Source organism: Gobius niger (genome assembly GCF_951799975.1).
Source record: "Gobius niger genome assembly, chromosome: 22".
Classification (NCBI taxonomy): Eukaryota; Metazoa; Chordata; class Actinopteri; order Gobiiformes; family Gobiidae; genus Gobius; species Gobius niger.
The window spans coordinates 10,121,627-10,138,770 of NC_136873.1; the positions used below are offsets into that span (position 1 = coordinate 10,121,627).

General features: G+C 35.7%; 1 protein-coding gene across 1 annotated transcript; it reads right to left on the reverse strand.

Moving 5' to 3' along the window:
• Positions 1-3,193: 3,193 nt before the first annotated feature.
• LOC306981598 (uncharacterized protein) lies at positions 3,194-14,978 on the reverse strand (the record flags this gene model as incomplete). Its single annotated transcript, XM_079581207.1, has 8 exons — positions 3,194-3,412; positions 5,050-5,169; positions 5,321-5,364; positions 6,333-6,465; positions 9,058-9,081; positions 11,835-12,145; positions 13,173-13,468; positions 14,956-14,978. 8 exons carry the CDS (start codon positions 14,976-14,978, stop codon positions 3,200-3,202), a joined length of 1,164 nt encoding a protein of 387 aa, XP_079437333.1. The 3' UTR covers positions 3,194-3,199.
• Between the last annotated feature and the right edge of the window lie 2,166 nt (positions 14,979-17,144).

The window sequence follows — 17,144 nt, forward strand, 5'->3', positions numbered from 1 at the left end:
AGAGCCCGCCGTCCCCCGTCGTGAGTTTAAAGCGTTTGACGTGGAGTGAAGTTGTCGACAGGACCGTGCTCTTCTGTCGGAGTCTGTGTCTAAAGTCTAAACCCGCCCGAAAGCAACAGGAAGCTGTATTTACAAGCGCCGAAAAGTCACCTTTAGAGAGTAGGCTCTGCCCCCTGGTGGACGGCTCAGAGAAGAGGTCGATGCCGATTTCCTTGGCCGATATTTTTCAAAATGTCTGCACTTTAATCCTCTATATTTCATTACTTTAGGTGATTCAGTCGTGGTTTCTGTCCCAGCTTTAGTTAGCTGCCGTTAGCATTAGCATTAATACAATAGCAGAGGTTAAAGCTAGAGATGCACCGATCCAGATTTTTTGATGCCGATACTGGGATTTGAGTATCTGCCGATATCCGATATTTACCGATACCAAGAGACTTTGTTAACTTCTTAACTCCCGCCTGAACCGAGAGGATCTTTTTCCTCACGTCAGCAGATTTTTTTTTCATCATTTTTTTGTTGGGTATTCAACTCATTTTTGTAGCTTTTTTGTCACATTTTTGTCATTTAAAAAAAAAAAAAAAAAAGGTCAATTTTTTGTATTTTTTTGTCAAATTTTAATCACATTTTTGTCACATTTTTGTCAATTTTTTACATTTTTCGTCACATTTTTTGTCATTTTTTCGTCCATTTTTTGTCACATTTTTGTCAATTTTTCTTTTTTTTTGTAAAATTTGTGTATTTTTTTTTGGTCAAATTTTAATCACATTTTTATCACATTTTTGTATTATTAGTCATATTTTTGTCATTTTTTGTCACATTTTTGTATTTTTTTTGTCACATTTTTGTATATTTTTTTGTCAAATTTTAATCACATTTTTGTCATTTTTTTTGTCACATTTTTGTCATTTTTTCGTCAATTTTTTATCACATTTTTGTCAAATTTGGATCACATTTTTGTCACATTTTTGTATTTTTTTGTCATATTTTTTGTCATTTTCTTGTGACATTTTTGTGACATTTTTGCCACTTTTTTATCCATTTTTCGTCACTTTTTGTCACATTTCCATCATGTTTCCGTCTCAGTTTTGTTGCTATTTTCTCACCTTTTTTCCAGAAGCTTTTGGATTGGGGTAAAGCCAAACTGGAGAAAATGTGCTCGGTTCAGGCGGGAGTTAAGGGGTCTCCATTTTAAGATCAATAAAGTCATATTTTATTGTCATGATATTGCAGATCAATTATCAACAATATCTATTAATAAACTGAATTTCTTTGTGTAAATGACATAAAGTGATCTGATCATTCCAAATATGTTACATCAACCATTTCTTCATTCGGCGACTTCAGGCATGTCTATCATAGTTTCTGACCCAGCCTTGATTAGTTTTCGTTAGCATTAGCGTTAGCGCCCGCTTTAGCATACTTACGCTAACCGCGGACTTTTGCGCGGCGATCGAAAACACATTCGCGTAGCTTAAAACTAACGTAGCGGTTGGATTCCCCTCGTTCTCCCCTTTAAAATGATATAAGGCATGTCCATATTCACTTAGATTTAGGAGGTAAAAGTGGTGTTTTTAAGGCGAAACTGGCATCGGTCGAGCGTCGGACGTTTGTAGCCGATCCCGATATCGTATTTTTTCCTGCATCCCTCGTTTAAAACAACTCCGCGAGTGAATTCTCCAGGTTCTTCAAAATGAGCAGGTCTTTACCGAGGTTTAGTGAAGCCCATTTACATCACGATGTTCCTCAGTTCCCCCAAATATCGGCCCGATATATCGGCCGACCTCCAGTTCAGAGCGTCGGGTTTTGTGCCTAAAGTCTCTCTCTTTGAGGCGGAAGAAAATCAAACGATAAAAGTTACTAATGTTAAAGCAACACCGTGTAACATTTGACCAAAAACATTCCCTTCATTTGAGTTTTGTTTGGGTCGTTTCACCAAATCAGTGCCTTTTGCCGACAGGCCAGAGTGAAGCCTCATTTGAAAGCTAAGAACTACAAAACTGACCTAAAGGGGTCTTTTTCCTCACATTATTTACGTATCTTTGTTTTTGTCTCTATTGACTCTTTTTGTTCAAGAAGATTTTAGATTTGGGTAAAGCCAAACTGGGTCGGAGGGGTAAAGGTGAGATAAAAGGTTGGATGGTAATGCTAGCATCAATATGGTAATGCTAACAGCAGGATAGTAATGCTAACGGCTGGATGGCAATGCTAACGGCAGTATGCTAATGTCAGTATGCTAGCGGAAGTATGCTAATGGTAGTATGGTAATGGCAGTATGCTAATGGGGGTGTGCTAATGGGAGTATGCTAATGGAAGTATGCTAGCGGAAGTTTGCTAATGGCAGTATGCTAACGGCAGTATGCTAACGGCAGTATGCTGACGGCAGTATGCTAACGGCAGCATGCTAGCGGAAGTATGCTAACGGAAGTATGCTCACGGCAGTATGCTAACTGCAGTATGCTAACGGAAGTATGCTGACGGCAATATGCTGACGGCAGTATGCTAACGGCAGTATGTTAACGGCAGTATGCTAACGGCAGTATGCTAATGGAGGTATGCTAATGCTAACTCTTCATATTCAAGCTTTTGAAATTTAGAAGGAAAACAAGTGAATCACAAGTTGAAAATAAGAAAAACTAAAAATGGGAAAAATTGGGAAAAACATTTGGAAACATTTGGGTAAAATTGGGGGAAAACAGGTAGAAAAATGAGTTTGAAATGGGGGAAAACAAACAGAAAAATGAGTTTGAAATGGGGGAAAACAAACAGAAAAATGAGTTTGAAATGGGGGAAAACAAACAGAAAAATGAGTTTGAAATGGGGGAAAACAAACAGAAAAATGAGTTTGAAATGGGGGAAAACAAACAGAAAAATGAGTTTGAAATGGGGGAAAACAAACAGAAAAATGAGTTTGAAATGGGGGAAAACAAACAGAAAAATGAGTTTGAAATGGGGGAAAACAAACAGAAAAATGAGTTTGAAATGGGGGAAAACAAACAGAAAAATGAGTTTGAAATGGGGGAAAACAAACAGCTCGACTCAAGTGCAGGAAGTATTTTTTTTACACGTGATTCTTTTGCCTGAAAACGAGAAACAGAAACAAAACAGACTCTTCATGATTTGGCGAAACGGCCCTTTGATCTGAGCGCCTGTGGGCGTGTCCTGAGGGGGGCGGAGTCGGCGTGTGGCGCTCGCCGTGACCTCACAGGTGCGTGTCCTCCTCGTCGGGCCCGTCCTCCTTCAGCAGGTTGTCCAAGGGGACGATCCAGCTGTCGTTGAAGTCTCCGCCTCCGTTTCTCAGGCTCGGGGGCGGCGGCTTCTTCTCCTGCATGTCGACGCCCACCTCCATCACCTCCAGCGTGGGGTTGTCGTGGTAACCGTCCTCCACCGTCTGCAGCTCCTCCGTCAGGTGCAGCTGGAGGAGGAGGAGAGGGTTAAGAAGGAGAAAGGAGAAACGCCTGATTTGAAAGCTAAGACCTACAAAACTCATCTAAACTATTTTTTCTGCATTTTTAATCCCTTTATTGTCATGTTTTCGTTAGACCGATATATCGGGCCGATATTTGGGGATTTTGAGCCATTATCTCTGGGACCGAAAGTGTTTGTTTTACATTGGAAAGAGCAAAGTCAGGGCTTTTAACCTCTTACCACCCGCCAAAACCAAACGCATTCTCTCCTTTTTGCCATTGTCGTCACTTTTTATTTCCCTTATGTGTTTTTGTCACTTTTTTGATGCATTTTTGTCAATTTTTTCTGAATTTTTTTGATTTTTTTGCTGGATTTTTGTCATTTTTTTCATGGAATTTTGGTCATTTTTTTCATGGAATTTTGGTCATTTTTTTAATGGATTTTTGTTACTTTTTTCTGTATTTTTGTCACTTTTTTCCTGAATTTTTGTCACTTTTTTTCATGGATTTTTGTCAATTTTTTTGCTGGATTTTTGTCACTTTTTGCTGGATTTTTGTTATTTTTTTGCTGAATTTTTGTCACTTTTTTGCTGGATTTTTGTCACTTTTTTGCTGGATTTTTGTCATTTTTTTTGCTGGATTTTTGTCACTTTTTTGCTGGATTTTTGTCACTTTTTTGCTGGATTTTTGTAATTTTTTAATGGATTTTTGTCCCTTTTTTGCTGGATTTTCGTCACTTTTTTCCTTTATTTTTGTCATTTTTTTTGCTGGATTTTTGTCACTTTTTTGCTGGATTTTTGTCACTTTTTTGCTGGATTTTTGTAATTTTTTAATGGATTTTTGTCCCTTTTTTGCTGGATTTTCGTCATTTTTTTCCTAGATTTTTGTCACTTTTTTCCTGGATTTTTGTCACTTTTTTCATAGATTTTGGTCATTTTTTTCCTTTATTTTTGTCATTTTTTTGCTGGATTTTTGTCACTTTTTTGCTGGATTTTTGTCATTTTTTTGCTGGATTTTTGTTATTTTTTTGCTGGATTTTGGTCATTTTTTTCCTTTATTTTTGCAAATTTTTTGCTGAATTTTTGTCACTTTTTTCATGGATTTTGGTCCCTTTTTTGCTGGATTTTCGTCATTTTTTTCCTAGATTTTTGTCACTTTTTTCCTGGATTTTTGTCATTTTTTTGCTGGATTTTTGCAAATTTTTTGCTGGATTTTTGTTATTTTTTTGCTGGATTTTTGTCACTTTTTTCATGGATTTTGGTCATTTTTTTCCTTTATTTTTGTCTTTTTTTGCTGAATTTGGATTTTTGTCACTTTTTTGCTGGATTTTTGTCTTTTTTTTTCATGGATTTTTGTCATTTTTTAATGGATTTTTGTCCATTTTTTCCTGGATTTTTGTCGTTTTTTTGCTGGATTTTGGTCATTTTTTTCCTTTATTTTTGCAAATTTTTTGCTGAATTTTTGTCACTTTTTTCATGGATTTTGGTAATTTTTTAATGGATTTTTGTCCCTTTTTTGCTGGATTTTCGTCATTTTTTTCCTAGATTTTTGTCACTTTTTTCCTGGATTTTTGTCACTTTTTCCAGCCAATTTGTTTAGACCCAGTTCTGACCCAGTTCTGGCCCGGTTCTGGCCCGGTTCTCACCTGGTTCCCGCTGTAGGGCTTGCGGTGCTGGGACGCGCACACGGCCAGGATGATGATCATGATCAGCAGAGCTCCGCACGACGCCAGGATGGTGATCAGGGTCCGGTTGTCCGTCGGCTTCTGCAAACACACAAGAAGGAAACCATTCTGTCCGAGTTCCTTCACATGAGACTGTTTGGATGAAGGTTCTCAGACTGTGTTCAGATGAAGGTTCTCAGACTGTTTGGATGAAGGTTCTCAGACAGTGTTCAGATCCCGGGTCAGGTCTTACCTTGGTGATGTCCTCAAAGTGCTGCGTGACGATCGTCATCTTCACTGTGACAGAGGAAAAGACGAGACTTCAGGACATCGTATGTAGCATCATGTTAGCATTCTCTGTTATTCATGTATTTATGGGCTGTTGAACCTCTTTGCTCCATGTCTTTGTATCTTTATTTAGTAGAAACTATGTTCATAATTCAGCGTTTGTTAAAGTAGTTTTTGAATAATTAGAGAAAGTTTAGATTTTTCTCCAGATTGTTTTCCCCATTTACCCCTTAACTCCCGCCTGAACCGAGCACATTTTCTCCAGTTTGTCTTTACCCCAATCCAAAAGCTTCTGGAAAAAAGGTGTGAAAATAGAGACAGAACTGAGACGAAAACAATGATGGAAATGTGACCGAAAAATGACAAAAAATGACCAAAAATTGATACAAAAAATGTGACAAAAAAATGATAAAAAATTGACTAAAAAATGACAAAAATGTGACAAAAAATTTATAAAAAATTGACCAAAAATTGACAAAACAATGACAAAAAAATGACAAAAATGTGAAAAAATTGATAAAAAATTAAAAAAAAAATGACAAAAATGTGACAAAAAATGATTTTAAAAAATGACAAAAAATTGACAAAAAAATGATTTAAAAAAATGACAAAAAATTGATAAAAAAAATTGACAAAAAAATGACAAAAAAACGATTTAAAAAAAATGACAAAAAATTGATAAAAAATTGACAAAAAAGTTACAAAAATGAGTTGAATACCCAACAAAAAAATAATGGAAGACGTGAGGACAAAGATCCTCTGGGTTCAGGCGGGAGTTAAGAGGTTAACTGTTAAACATGACCATATATGGGCGAGTCCAGAGAGGCCCCGGTCGAGGATTAAGAGGTTAAACTGCCTCTAAATGAAACACTGTAGGTTTTAATGTGACCATGAGGTGCTTCGTTTTGCAGTTTGTGATTCGGAGACACTTTAATGAAGCCGAATGAGGAGAAAGAGCGAGAGTGAAGAGCCGTCACCTTTCCCGCTGATCTCCACGGACTCGAAGAGCACCCGGTCGTGGTGGTGCCTGAAGGACACGGTGCAGTTCCCGTCCTCCAGGTTCCCCATGAGGCGCTGGCACAGGCTCACCAGCTCCTTCTCCTCCTCAGACTGAGACACAAGCACTTCGTTAGGACCACATGAGGTCATCAGGACCACGTGAGGTCATCAGGACCACGGGTCAGAGGTTTCTGCTCAGGTTGGACCTTCACTTCTCAGTCCAGTTTCTGCCCTGCTTAAAGCGTCTGGTGCAGATTACAACATTTATCAAACTGTTTTTCCCACCTGTTTCAAAATGTTTGCAAAAATGTTCTAAACCTTTTCAAATATTGGAAAAGTTTTGATCATTTGGGGAAAAAACATATATTTTGGCAAACTGTTTCAAGATTTCCAAGTAAAATGTTTTCCATATTAAAACCTTTCCAAACTGTTCAGAATTTTGGGAAAGTTTTGATAATTTGGGAAAATGTCAAAATTTTAAAAAATGTTTTCCAGACTGGTCCATAATTTGTAAAACTTTTACATTTTTGCCCAATAAACTGTTCAGGAGTACATTTTCCAAACTGTCTCATTTTTTTATAACTTTAATCAAATTTTTCATATTTTTTTTTTCCAAAATTCTTTAAAAATTAAAATTTAAAAAATCGTGTTTTTGTCACTTTTTCCAAACGTTCCCAGATTTCGGCAAAGAAAAACAGTTTGGAAAATGTTTCATATTTTTTTTTAAGTTTTTATAAAAAATGTCTAAATTGTTCTAAAATTTTCCAACATTAAAAAATAAAAAACTTTCCCCAATTTTTTTTTATTACTTTAATCAAATATTTAATTTTTTGTCAATTCTTTTTCAAAAATTAAACTAATAATATTCCAAACGTCAAAATTGTGGCAAAGTTTTGTAAATTTTGAAACAGCTTCGCTAATTTTGGAAAAAAATGTGTAAACTGAATTAGTGTCATCTACACGTGGATACCAAACATGTCAGTATTTGGGTATTAAAGAGTTTGGGAACCAGGGAGCGACACCACGGGATACGTTTTCCAAATTGTCAAATCTATTTTTTTCCCCCATATTTTCTAAACTTTCCCAGATTCACAGCTTTTTTCTACCTTTTCAAATATTTAAATTTCCCAAATTCTTAAAAAATAAAAAATAAATTGTTTTTGTCACATTTTCTTAACTTTTCCAGATTTTGGCAGTTTTGTAAATTTTGAAATACAAAATTGTTCCTAAAGTTTTGAAAATTTAGGAACATTTTTCATTTTTTTTTTAACTGTTCTAAAATTTCCCCCCCAAAAATATCCAAACTTTTCCCAAATTTTCCAAACTGGATTACAGCTTCATCTCGGTCACAGCTTCTCTTGCTACATGTATTTTTTTTTATTTTTTTTTTAAGTTTTTTAAATATTTCAATTTCCAAAATTCAAAAAAATAAATAAAAAACAGTTTGGAAATGTTTTCTTTTTTTTTTTTAAGTTTAAAAAAAAAAAAAAAAATCTAAACCGTTCTAAAATTTTCCAATATTAGACAATAAAAATATCCAAACTTCTCCCACATTTTCCAAACTGGATTACAGCTTCATCTCGGTTTTTTTTTTTACTTTTTCAAATATTTCAATTATTTTCCAAAAATTTCCCAAATTCTTAAAAAAGAAAAAAAGAAAAAAGAGAAAATTCTTGTTTTTGTCACATTTTCTAAACTAAGAAAACAGTTTGGAAAATTGTTCATTTTTTTTTTTTTAAGTTTTTCAAACAAAGAAATTCTAAACTGTTCTAAAATTGTCCAACATTAGAAAATAAAAATATCCGAACTTTTCCCACATTTTCCAAACTGGACTACAGCGTCATCTCGGTCACAGCTTTTTGTTTTACACATTTTTGTTTTACTTTTTCAAATATTTCAATTTCCAAAATTCTTAAAAAATAAAAAAAAAAGTTGTTTTTGTCACATTTTCTAAACTAAGAAAAAATGTTGAAAATTGTTAATATTTTCTCTTGCTGCACGTTTTTTTTTTTTTTCACTTTTTCAAATATTTCAATTATTTTAAAAAAAATTTCCAAAATTCTTTAAAATTTTTCTAAACTTTTCCAGATTTCGGCAAAGAAAAACAGTTTAAAAAATATTGGCTTTTTTTTTTTTTTTTTAACAATATCTTGTTTTGGTCACACTTTCTAAACTAAGAAAAACAGTTTGGAAAATTGATTGAAAATTGATCATATTTTTTTTTAAGTTTAAAAAAAAAAAAAAAGAAAAATCTAAACTTCTCAAATTTTCCAACATTAAAAAATTAAATCCCAAACTTTCCCCAAACGTTCCAAACAGGATTTACATCTACACGTGTATACCGAACATGTCAGTATGTGTGAATGCTGACGCGTGGGAAACACCAGGGGGAGCCACACACACATGTCGGACTCACTTCCTGATAAAACCACGATGCGTTCAAACGCCAGAACAAACATCGTGAAGCCAGAGTTTGTTAAACGTTAAAGCTCAGACATTACGGAGGAAACATCTCCGCGTTTCCAGCGTAACCTCAGTCGTCCTCGTCTCTTTCTGTCTCGTAAACGGCGGAAACACCGGGGAGCGTTTTTTAAGGCGGCGCTCTCAGGAAGGAAGCCGACAATAGCGGCGGCTCGGACAGGAAGTGGCGAGTCGGGGAAAGAGGAAACGCCAGAACAGATTTAGAATGAGAGAAAGTCCCACCTGGTGTCCTTTGTTCAGGCAGTACTGCAAAAAAAACAGAGAAACACGGATCAGACCAGGCTTTTGCTGGGAAACATTATCTTCCTTTTGAAGAATAACATAAATACAGGAAATTAAACTGTTTTTTATTTTGTGTAATACATTCGAGACCGAGGAATTTGTCCAGTTTTACCCCCCAAAAAAAAGCTTCTCCTCTGACCAGGGGCGGACTGGCCATATGTGCATTCTGGAAGAGCACAGAAGGGCCACCGGTCCCGCCTCAACCGAGCTTTACCCAAATCTATAAGCTAAAAAGAAAAGCAGCAAAATAGCGGGAAAAAGGGGATGAAAACAAAACAAAAATGTGCCGGAAAAAGCATTAAAAAAGTGACGAAAAATGTGATGAAAAGTCAACAAAAACACGACAACAAAGCAACGAAAAGGCCACAAAAACGTGACAGAACCAGAACAAAAACTCAACAAAAATGTGACAAAAACTCAAAAAGAAAATTGACAAAAATTCAACAAAAATTCAACGAAAAGTGACAAAAATGTGAGAAAAACACGGACAAAAAAATGTATAAAAGATTCACGAAAAACAAAAAAATAATAAAAAAACAAACAAAAATGTGACAAAAATGTGATAAAAATTTGACAAAAAAATGTATAAAAAATTCACGAAAAACTGACAAAAAAACTGACAAAAATGTGAGAAAATGTGACAAAAAAGACAAAAAAAATTACAAAAAATGTGACAAAAAAGTGACGAAAGAATGACAAAAATGTGACAAAATGTTTTTTAAAAAACGACAAAAATGTGACAAAAAATGTATGAAAAAATGACAAAAGTAACAAAAAATGATTGAAAAAATTATAAAAAAACAAAACAAAAATGTGATAAAAATTTGACAATTTTTTTTATAAAAAAATCACGAAAAAATGAAAAAACGGACAAAAAAAAGACAAAAAAAAGACAAAATGTGACAAAAAAAGACAAAAAATTGACAAAAAATTACAAAAAATGTGATAAAAAAGTGACGATAAAAGTGACGAAAGAATGACAAAAATGTGACAAAAAAAATTATGAAAAAATGACAAAAATGTGACAACAAAATGACAAAAAATCTATAAAAAATTGACGAAAAAATGAAAAAAGTGACAAAAAATGACAAAAAAAAATACCAAAAAGTTGCAAAATGAGTTGAATACCCAACAAAAAAAATGTTGGAAAAAAAATCTGATGACGGAGTATTCGAGTATAAAATGATCATTCAAGGGACATTTAGATTAGATAAAAATGTGTGATTAATCATCAGGGGCGGACTGGCCAAATGTCCGTTCTGGAAGAGCACAGAAGGGCCACCGGTCCCGCCTCAACCGAGCTTTACCCAAATCTAAAAGCTAAAAAGAAAAGCAGCAAAATAGCGAGAAAAAGGGGATGAAAAGTCGACAAAAATGTGAGAAAAACACGGACAAAAAATGATCGAAAAAATCATTAAAAAACAAACAAAATGTGACAAAAATGTGATAAAAATTGGACAAAAAATGTATAAAAAATTCACGAAAAAATGAAAAAAAAACTGACAAAAATGTGACAAAAAAGACAAAAAAATTACAAAAAATGTGATAAAAAAGTGACGAAAGAATGACAAAAATGTGACAAAATGTTTTTTAAAAATTACAAAAATGTGACAACAAAACGACAAAAAAGTAACAAAAAATGATTGAAAAAATAATAAAAAAACAAAACAAAAATGTGATAAAAATTTGCCAATTTTTTTAAAAAAAAAAACATGAAAAAATGAAAAAAATGAAAAAAAGAAAAAAAATGACAAAAAAATGAAAAAAAATGTGATAAAAAAGTGACGAAAAAAGTGACGAAAATTTACTAAAAAATTACCAAAAAGTTACAAAATTAGTTGAATACCCAACAAAAAAATTATGGAAAAAAATAATAAAAAACAAAAATGTGAAAAAAATGTGATAATAATTGGACAAAAAAATGTATAAAAAATTCACAAAAAAAGGAAAAAAAAACTGACAAAATTGTGAGAAAATGTGACAAAAAAAGACAAAAAATTGACAAAAAAATACAAAAATATTACAAAAAAATGTGATAAAAAATTAACAAAAAATGATCGAAAAAATAATAAAAAAAACAAAAATGTGATTAAAATGTGACAAAAAAAATTATGAAAAAATGACAAAAATGTGACAAAAAAAATGACAAAGAAGTTACAAAAATGAGTTGAATACCCAACAAAAAAAATGATGGAAAAAAACTCTGATGACGTGAGGAAAAAGATCCTCTCGGTTCAGGCTGACAAAAAATGATAGAAAAAATAATGATAAAAAACAAAAATGTGATACAAATTTGACAAAAAAGTTTATAAAAAATTCACGAAAAAATGAAAAAAGTGACAAAAAAAGACAAAAAAAAATGACAAAATGTGATAAAAAAAAGACAAAAAATTGACAAAAATTACAAAAAAATCATAAAAATGTGACAAAAAATGACAAAAAGTTACAAAAATGAGTTGAACACCCAACAAAAAAATGATGGAAAAAAACTCTGATGACGTGAGGAAAAAGATCCTCTCGGTTCAGGCGGGAGTTAAGAGGTTAACACATAATTTTAGTTTCATTTTGAATTTACTTATATTAAGTAAACTTTATTGAAATACATTTTGAATGTATTAGACAAAAAACAAGTTTACTTCATTTTCACCTGAGAAATATTGATTATTGTGTCTTGAACCAGTAAAATAATCTACTTCTAAACTACGGCAGTGACGTACAGAAAAGACCCGGGCCGCTGCGGTGGTGGCGTCGTGGGGCGTGGCCTCGGGGGGCGTGGCCTCGGGGGGCGTGGCTGCAGCAGGCGTGGCCGCAGCAGGTGTGGCCGCAGCAGGTGTGGCCGCAGCAGGTGTGGCCGGTGTGGGAGACTCGGCGGTCCGGACCCTGGACTCCGTGGTGGCGGCTTTAGGGGGCAGGGGTGGCGAGCCCTTCGTAGTGTGGGCAGCAGGGGGCGCTGTGGAGCCGCTCGGTCGTAGCTTCGCGCCTGGACTGGTCCCACTGGAGGAAGTCACTGCAGCGGACGTACCAGCGGCTGAAACGGGGAGGACAAATGTGAGGAGGCGGGAAGATGTTTTACCCCCAAAATACTTTTTCTATTGATTTACCTCTTAACTCCCGCCTGAACCGAGAGCATTTTCTCCAGTTCAGCTTTACCCAAACCCTGTAGGCCAGTGTAACGCCTCATTTGAAAGACCCACAAAACTAAATGGATCTTTTTCCTCACGTCAGATTTTTTTTCATCACTTTTTTTGTCGGGCAGTCGTCTCATTTTTGTCACATTTTCGTGACTTTTTTGTCACTTTTTCGTCAAATTATTCAAATTTTTTTGTCAAATTCTTATCACTTTTTTGTCCATTTTTTCTCAATTTTTCGTCAGATTTTTCTCACTTTTTTGTCATTTTTTGTCATTTTTTTGTCATTTTTTGGTCATTTTTTCGTTTTTTTTTTGGTCAATTTTTTGGTCAATTTTTGTCACTTTTTCGTCAAATTATTCGGTTTTTTTCGTCAAATTCGTATCACTTTTTTGTCAATTTTTTGTCAATTTTTTTGTCCATTTTTTGTCACTTTTTCGTCACATTCTAATTTTTTCGTCAAATTATTCTCACTTTTTGTAAATTTTTGGTCACTTTTTTGTCAAATTATTCGCATTTTTTGTTAAATTCATATCACTTTTTCGTCCATTTTTTCCTCCATTTTTTGAAAAGTTTTTTGTCAATTTTTGTCACTTTTTCCTACATTTTTTGTCAATGTTTTCTCACTTTTTTGTCACATTTCCATCCTTGTTTTCGTCTCAGTTTTGTCGCTATTTTCACACCTTTTTTCCAGAAGCTTTTGGATTGGGGTAAAGCTGGAGAAAATGTGCTCGGTTCAGGTGGAAGTTAAGGGGTTGATATTGCCTGCAGTTCACAAACCATCCACCAGGGGCTGCTAGTTGTTATTGTTGCTTTTCCGACTCATTTTGTCACTATTTTCTTTCCAGAAGCTTTTAGATTTGGGTAAAGCTGAATTGGAGAAACTGCCGGGTTCAGGCGAGGGTTGGGAGGTCGACTGAAACTGACCTTTTGTGGCGTCTCGTTTGGTGGTGGCGTCCGTCGGTGCCGCCCCCTTGGTGGTGGCGGCGGTGGCGGCTGCGCCGGTCGGTCCCGTGTCCCTCGGCGCCAGTGGGACGCTGCCAGAGGGCGTGGTCCCGGAGGGCGTGGTCCCGGGAGGCGTGGTCAGGGCCGCGTGGCGTGTGGTACCCGGCGTCTGTGGAGAGGTTGCGCCCGCCACTGTGGTACCGTCCGCCGCTGTGGGACCCCCCGCCGCTGTGGGACCCCCCGCCACTGTGGGACCGCCCGCCGCAGCAGGGCCGCCGCTGGAGCAAAGGGAACAACACAGGTACAAACATTTGACAATTTTCAAAAGTTTTCGACAATTTTCAAATCTTCTACAAAATAAAAAGATACATTCAAAAATGTTCAAATATTTAAAAAAAAAAGTCAAATATTAATTATGTTTTCAATATGTTTTTATTCAACATTTATTCATTCAATTGAAAAAAAAATTAAATGGTAAAAATGTAACTTTTTTCTTTGAAATCTTTTCCTAAATTTTCAAAAATTCAAAAAAAAAATCTATAATTTAAAAAAGTCTAAAATTAATTTAAAAAAAATCTATATTTCACAAAGATTTTTCCTAAATTTTCAAAACTTAAAAAAAAACTGCAATAAAAAAAAGATTTTTCCTAAATTTTCCTTAATTTTCTAAACTTTTAAAATCTTTTCCTAACTAATAATAAAAAAAACTACAATAAAAAAAGGTCTTTTAAAAAAAAAATATTTTCCCAAATTAAAAAAAATGAAATAAAATAAAGTAAAACAACAAACAGATTATTCAAAAATGTTCCAAAATTTTCAAAACTATTAAAAAACCTTTCCAAACTTTTCCAGACTGGATATTAAACATGTCAGTATTGGTGAATGAATAAGCGCAACTGTTGCCAAATTATACAAACAATTTAAAACTTGTCCAAACTGTTCCAAAATTTAACTTTTTTTTTTTCAAAACCTTTCAAAAGTTTTCCTAAATTTTCAACAACCAAAAAATATCTATAATTTTTAAAAAAAAGTCTAAAAATAATTTTTTAAAAATCAAAAATTCACAAAGATTTTTCCTAAATTTTCAAAACTTAAAAAAAAAACTGCAATAAAAAAAGGTTTAAAATTTAAAAAAAAATCTAAATTTTCTAAACTTTTGAAATCTTTTCCTAAGTAATAATAATAAAAGTAAAAAAAAAAACAGTAAAAGGTCTAATTTAAAAAAATAATATTTTCCTTCATTAAAAAAAAAAAAAATCTACAATAAAACAAAAAGATTTTTCCAAAATGTTCCAAAATGTAACTTTTTTTTTCAAAACCTTTCAAATTTTTTCCTAAATTTTCAAAACTTTAAAAAAACGTACAATAAAAAAATAAAATAAAAAAATTCCAAAAAATTTCAAACTTTTAAATTTTTTTCCTAAATAAAAAAGCTACAAAAAGGTCTATTAAAAAAATATATATATTTTCCTAAATTAAAAAAAAAATAATAAAAAATAAAAAATCTACAATAAAACAAAGATTTTTCCAAAATGTTCCTAAATTTTCTAAACTTTGAAAATCTTTTCCTAAATAATAATAATAAAAAACTACAATAAAAAAAAAGGTGTAATTTAAAAAAAAAAAAAATTTAAATAAAAAAAATAACAATAAAATGAAGCAAAAAATCAATAATAATAAATCTCCAATAGGGCAAAAATAATCTACATTTTTGAATTAAAGATTATTCAAAAATGTTCAAAACTTTTACAAAACCTTTCCAAACTTTTCCAGCCTGGACACAAACATGAATAAACTGAGGAATCCACAATAACCCGTGTCTGGATGAAAAAGCCCAAACCTGCTCTTGGGGCCCGCGGTGGGGCCCGACTCCACCTTGGACACGGTGGTGATGATCACGGACCTTGCGGTGCCTCCACCAGCAGATGGAGATGAGGCTTTCTCGGCCGGAGCTTTTGTCGTGACGATGGCGGTGAGGGCGGGCTTTGTGGGCGGGGCTGTGCCTTTAGGAGGAGCCCCTGCTGTGGTCGGTTTCTCCGTCCCCGTGGGTTTGTCTGTGGGCGGGCCGGTGGGTGGTCCGGCGGGTGGTCCGGTGGTTGGGATGGGCGATTTGGTGGTGGGCGCGACAGTTGAGGGTTTGATGGTAGCGGGACCGCCGGGAAGGGGCGGAGCCGTGGTTGCCGTAGGAGCGAGCGTAGAGTCACCGTGGACGCAGTGGACGAGGCAGCCTGAGGAGACACAACGGTCAAGGCCGGGAAACACAGCTTCATACATGGCTAACACACAAGCTAACACACATGCTAACACAAGCTAACACACAGGCAAACACACACACCAACACACAGGCTAACACACACACACCAACACACACGCTAACACACAGGCTAACACACAGGCAAACACACAAGCTAGCACACAGGCTAACACACACGCTAACACACACACTAACACACACATGCTAACCAACATGCTAGCACACAGGCTAACACACACACATGCTAACACACATGCTAACACACACACTAACACACAGGCTAACACACACGCTAACACAAGCTAACACACAGGCTAACACACACGCTAACACACACGCTAACACACAAGCTAACACACACGTTAACACACACGCTAACACACAAGCTAGCACACAGGCTAACACACAGGCAAACACACAGGCAAACACACAGGCAAACACACAAGCTAGCACACAGGCTAACACACAAGCTAACACACATGTTAATACACACGCTAACACACACGCTAACACAAGCTAACACACAGGCTAACACACAGGCTAACACACACGCTAACACACAAGCTAACACACACGTTAACACACACGCTAACACACAAGCTAGCACACAGGCTATCACACAGGCTAACACACAGGCAAACACACAGGCAAACACAAAAGCTAGCACACAGGCTAACACACAAGCTAACACACATGTTAATACACACGCTAACACACACGCTAACACACACGTTAACACACACGCTAACACACACGCTAACACACACGCTAACACACAAGCAAACACACAAGCTAGCACACAGGCTAACACACACGCTAACACACAAGCTAACACACAGGCTAACACACACACTAACACACAGGCTAACACACACGCTAACACACAGGCTAACACACACACTAACACACAGGCTAACACACAGGCTAACAAACATGTTAACACACACGCTAACACACACGCTAACACACAGGCTAACACACAGGCAAACACACAAGCTAGCACACAGGCTAACACACACACTAACACACACATGCTAACCAACATGCTAGCACACAGGCTAACACACACACATGCTAACACACATGCTAGCACACATGCTAGCACACACACGCTAACACACAGGCTAACACACGCGAACACTCACGCTAACACACATGCTAGCACACATGCTAGCACACACACGCTAACACACATGCTAACACACGCGAACACTCACGCTAACACACATGCTAGCACACACACGCTAACACACATGCTAGCACACATGCTACCACACACACGCTAACACACATGCTAGCACACAAGCTAACACACATGCTAGCACACATGCTAGCACACACACGCTAACACACATGCTAGCACACAAGCTAACACACATGCTAGCACACATGCAAACACACACACTAACACTCACGCTAACACACATGCTAGCACACATGCTAGCACACACACTAACACACATGCTAGCACACATGCTAGCACACACACGCTAACACACATGCTAGCACACAAGCTAACACACATGCTAGCACACATGCAAACACACACACTAACACTCACGCTAACACAATGCTAACACTCACGCTAACACACGTTTTGATTGACTTGTTTACATTATGGGACTCGCGTTGTTATAAAAGTGAATCCGACACAGTCACAGAAAAACACTGTTTTGGTGAAAGTCGCCGAATCCTGAAGA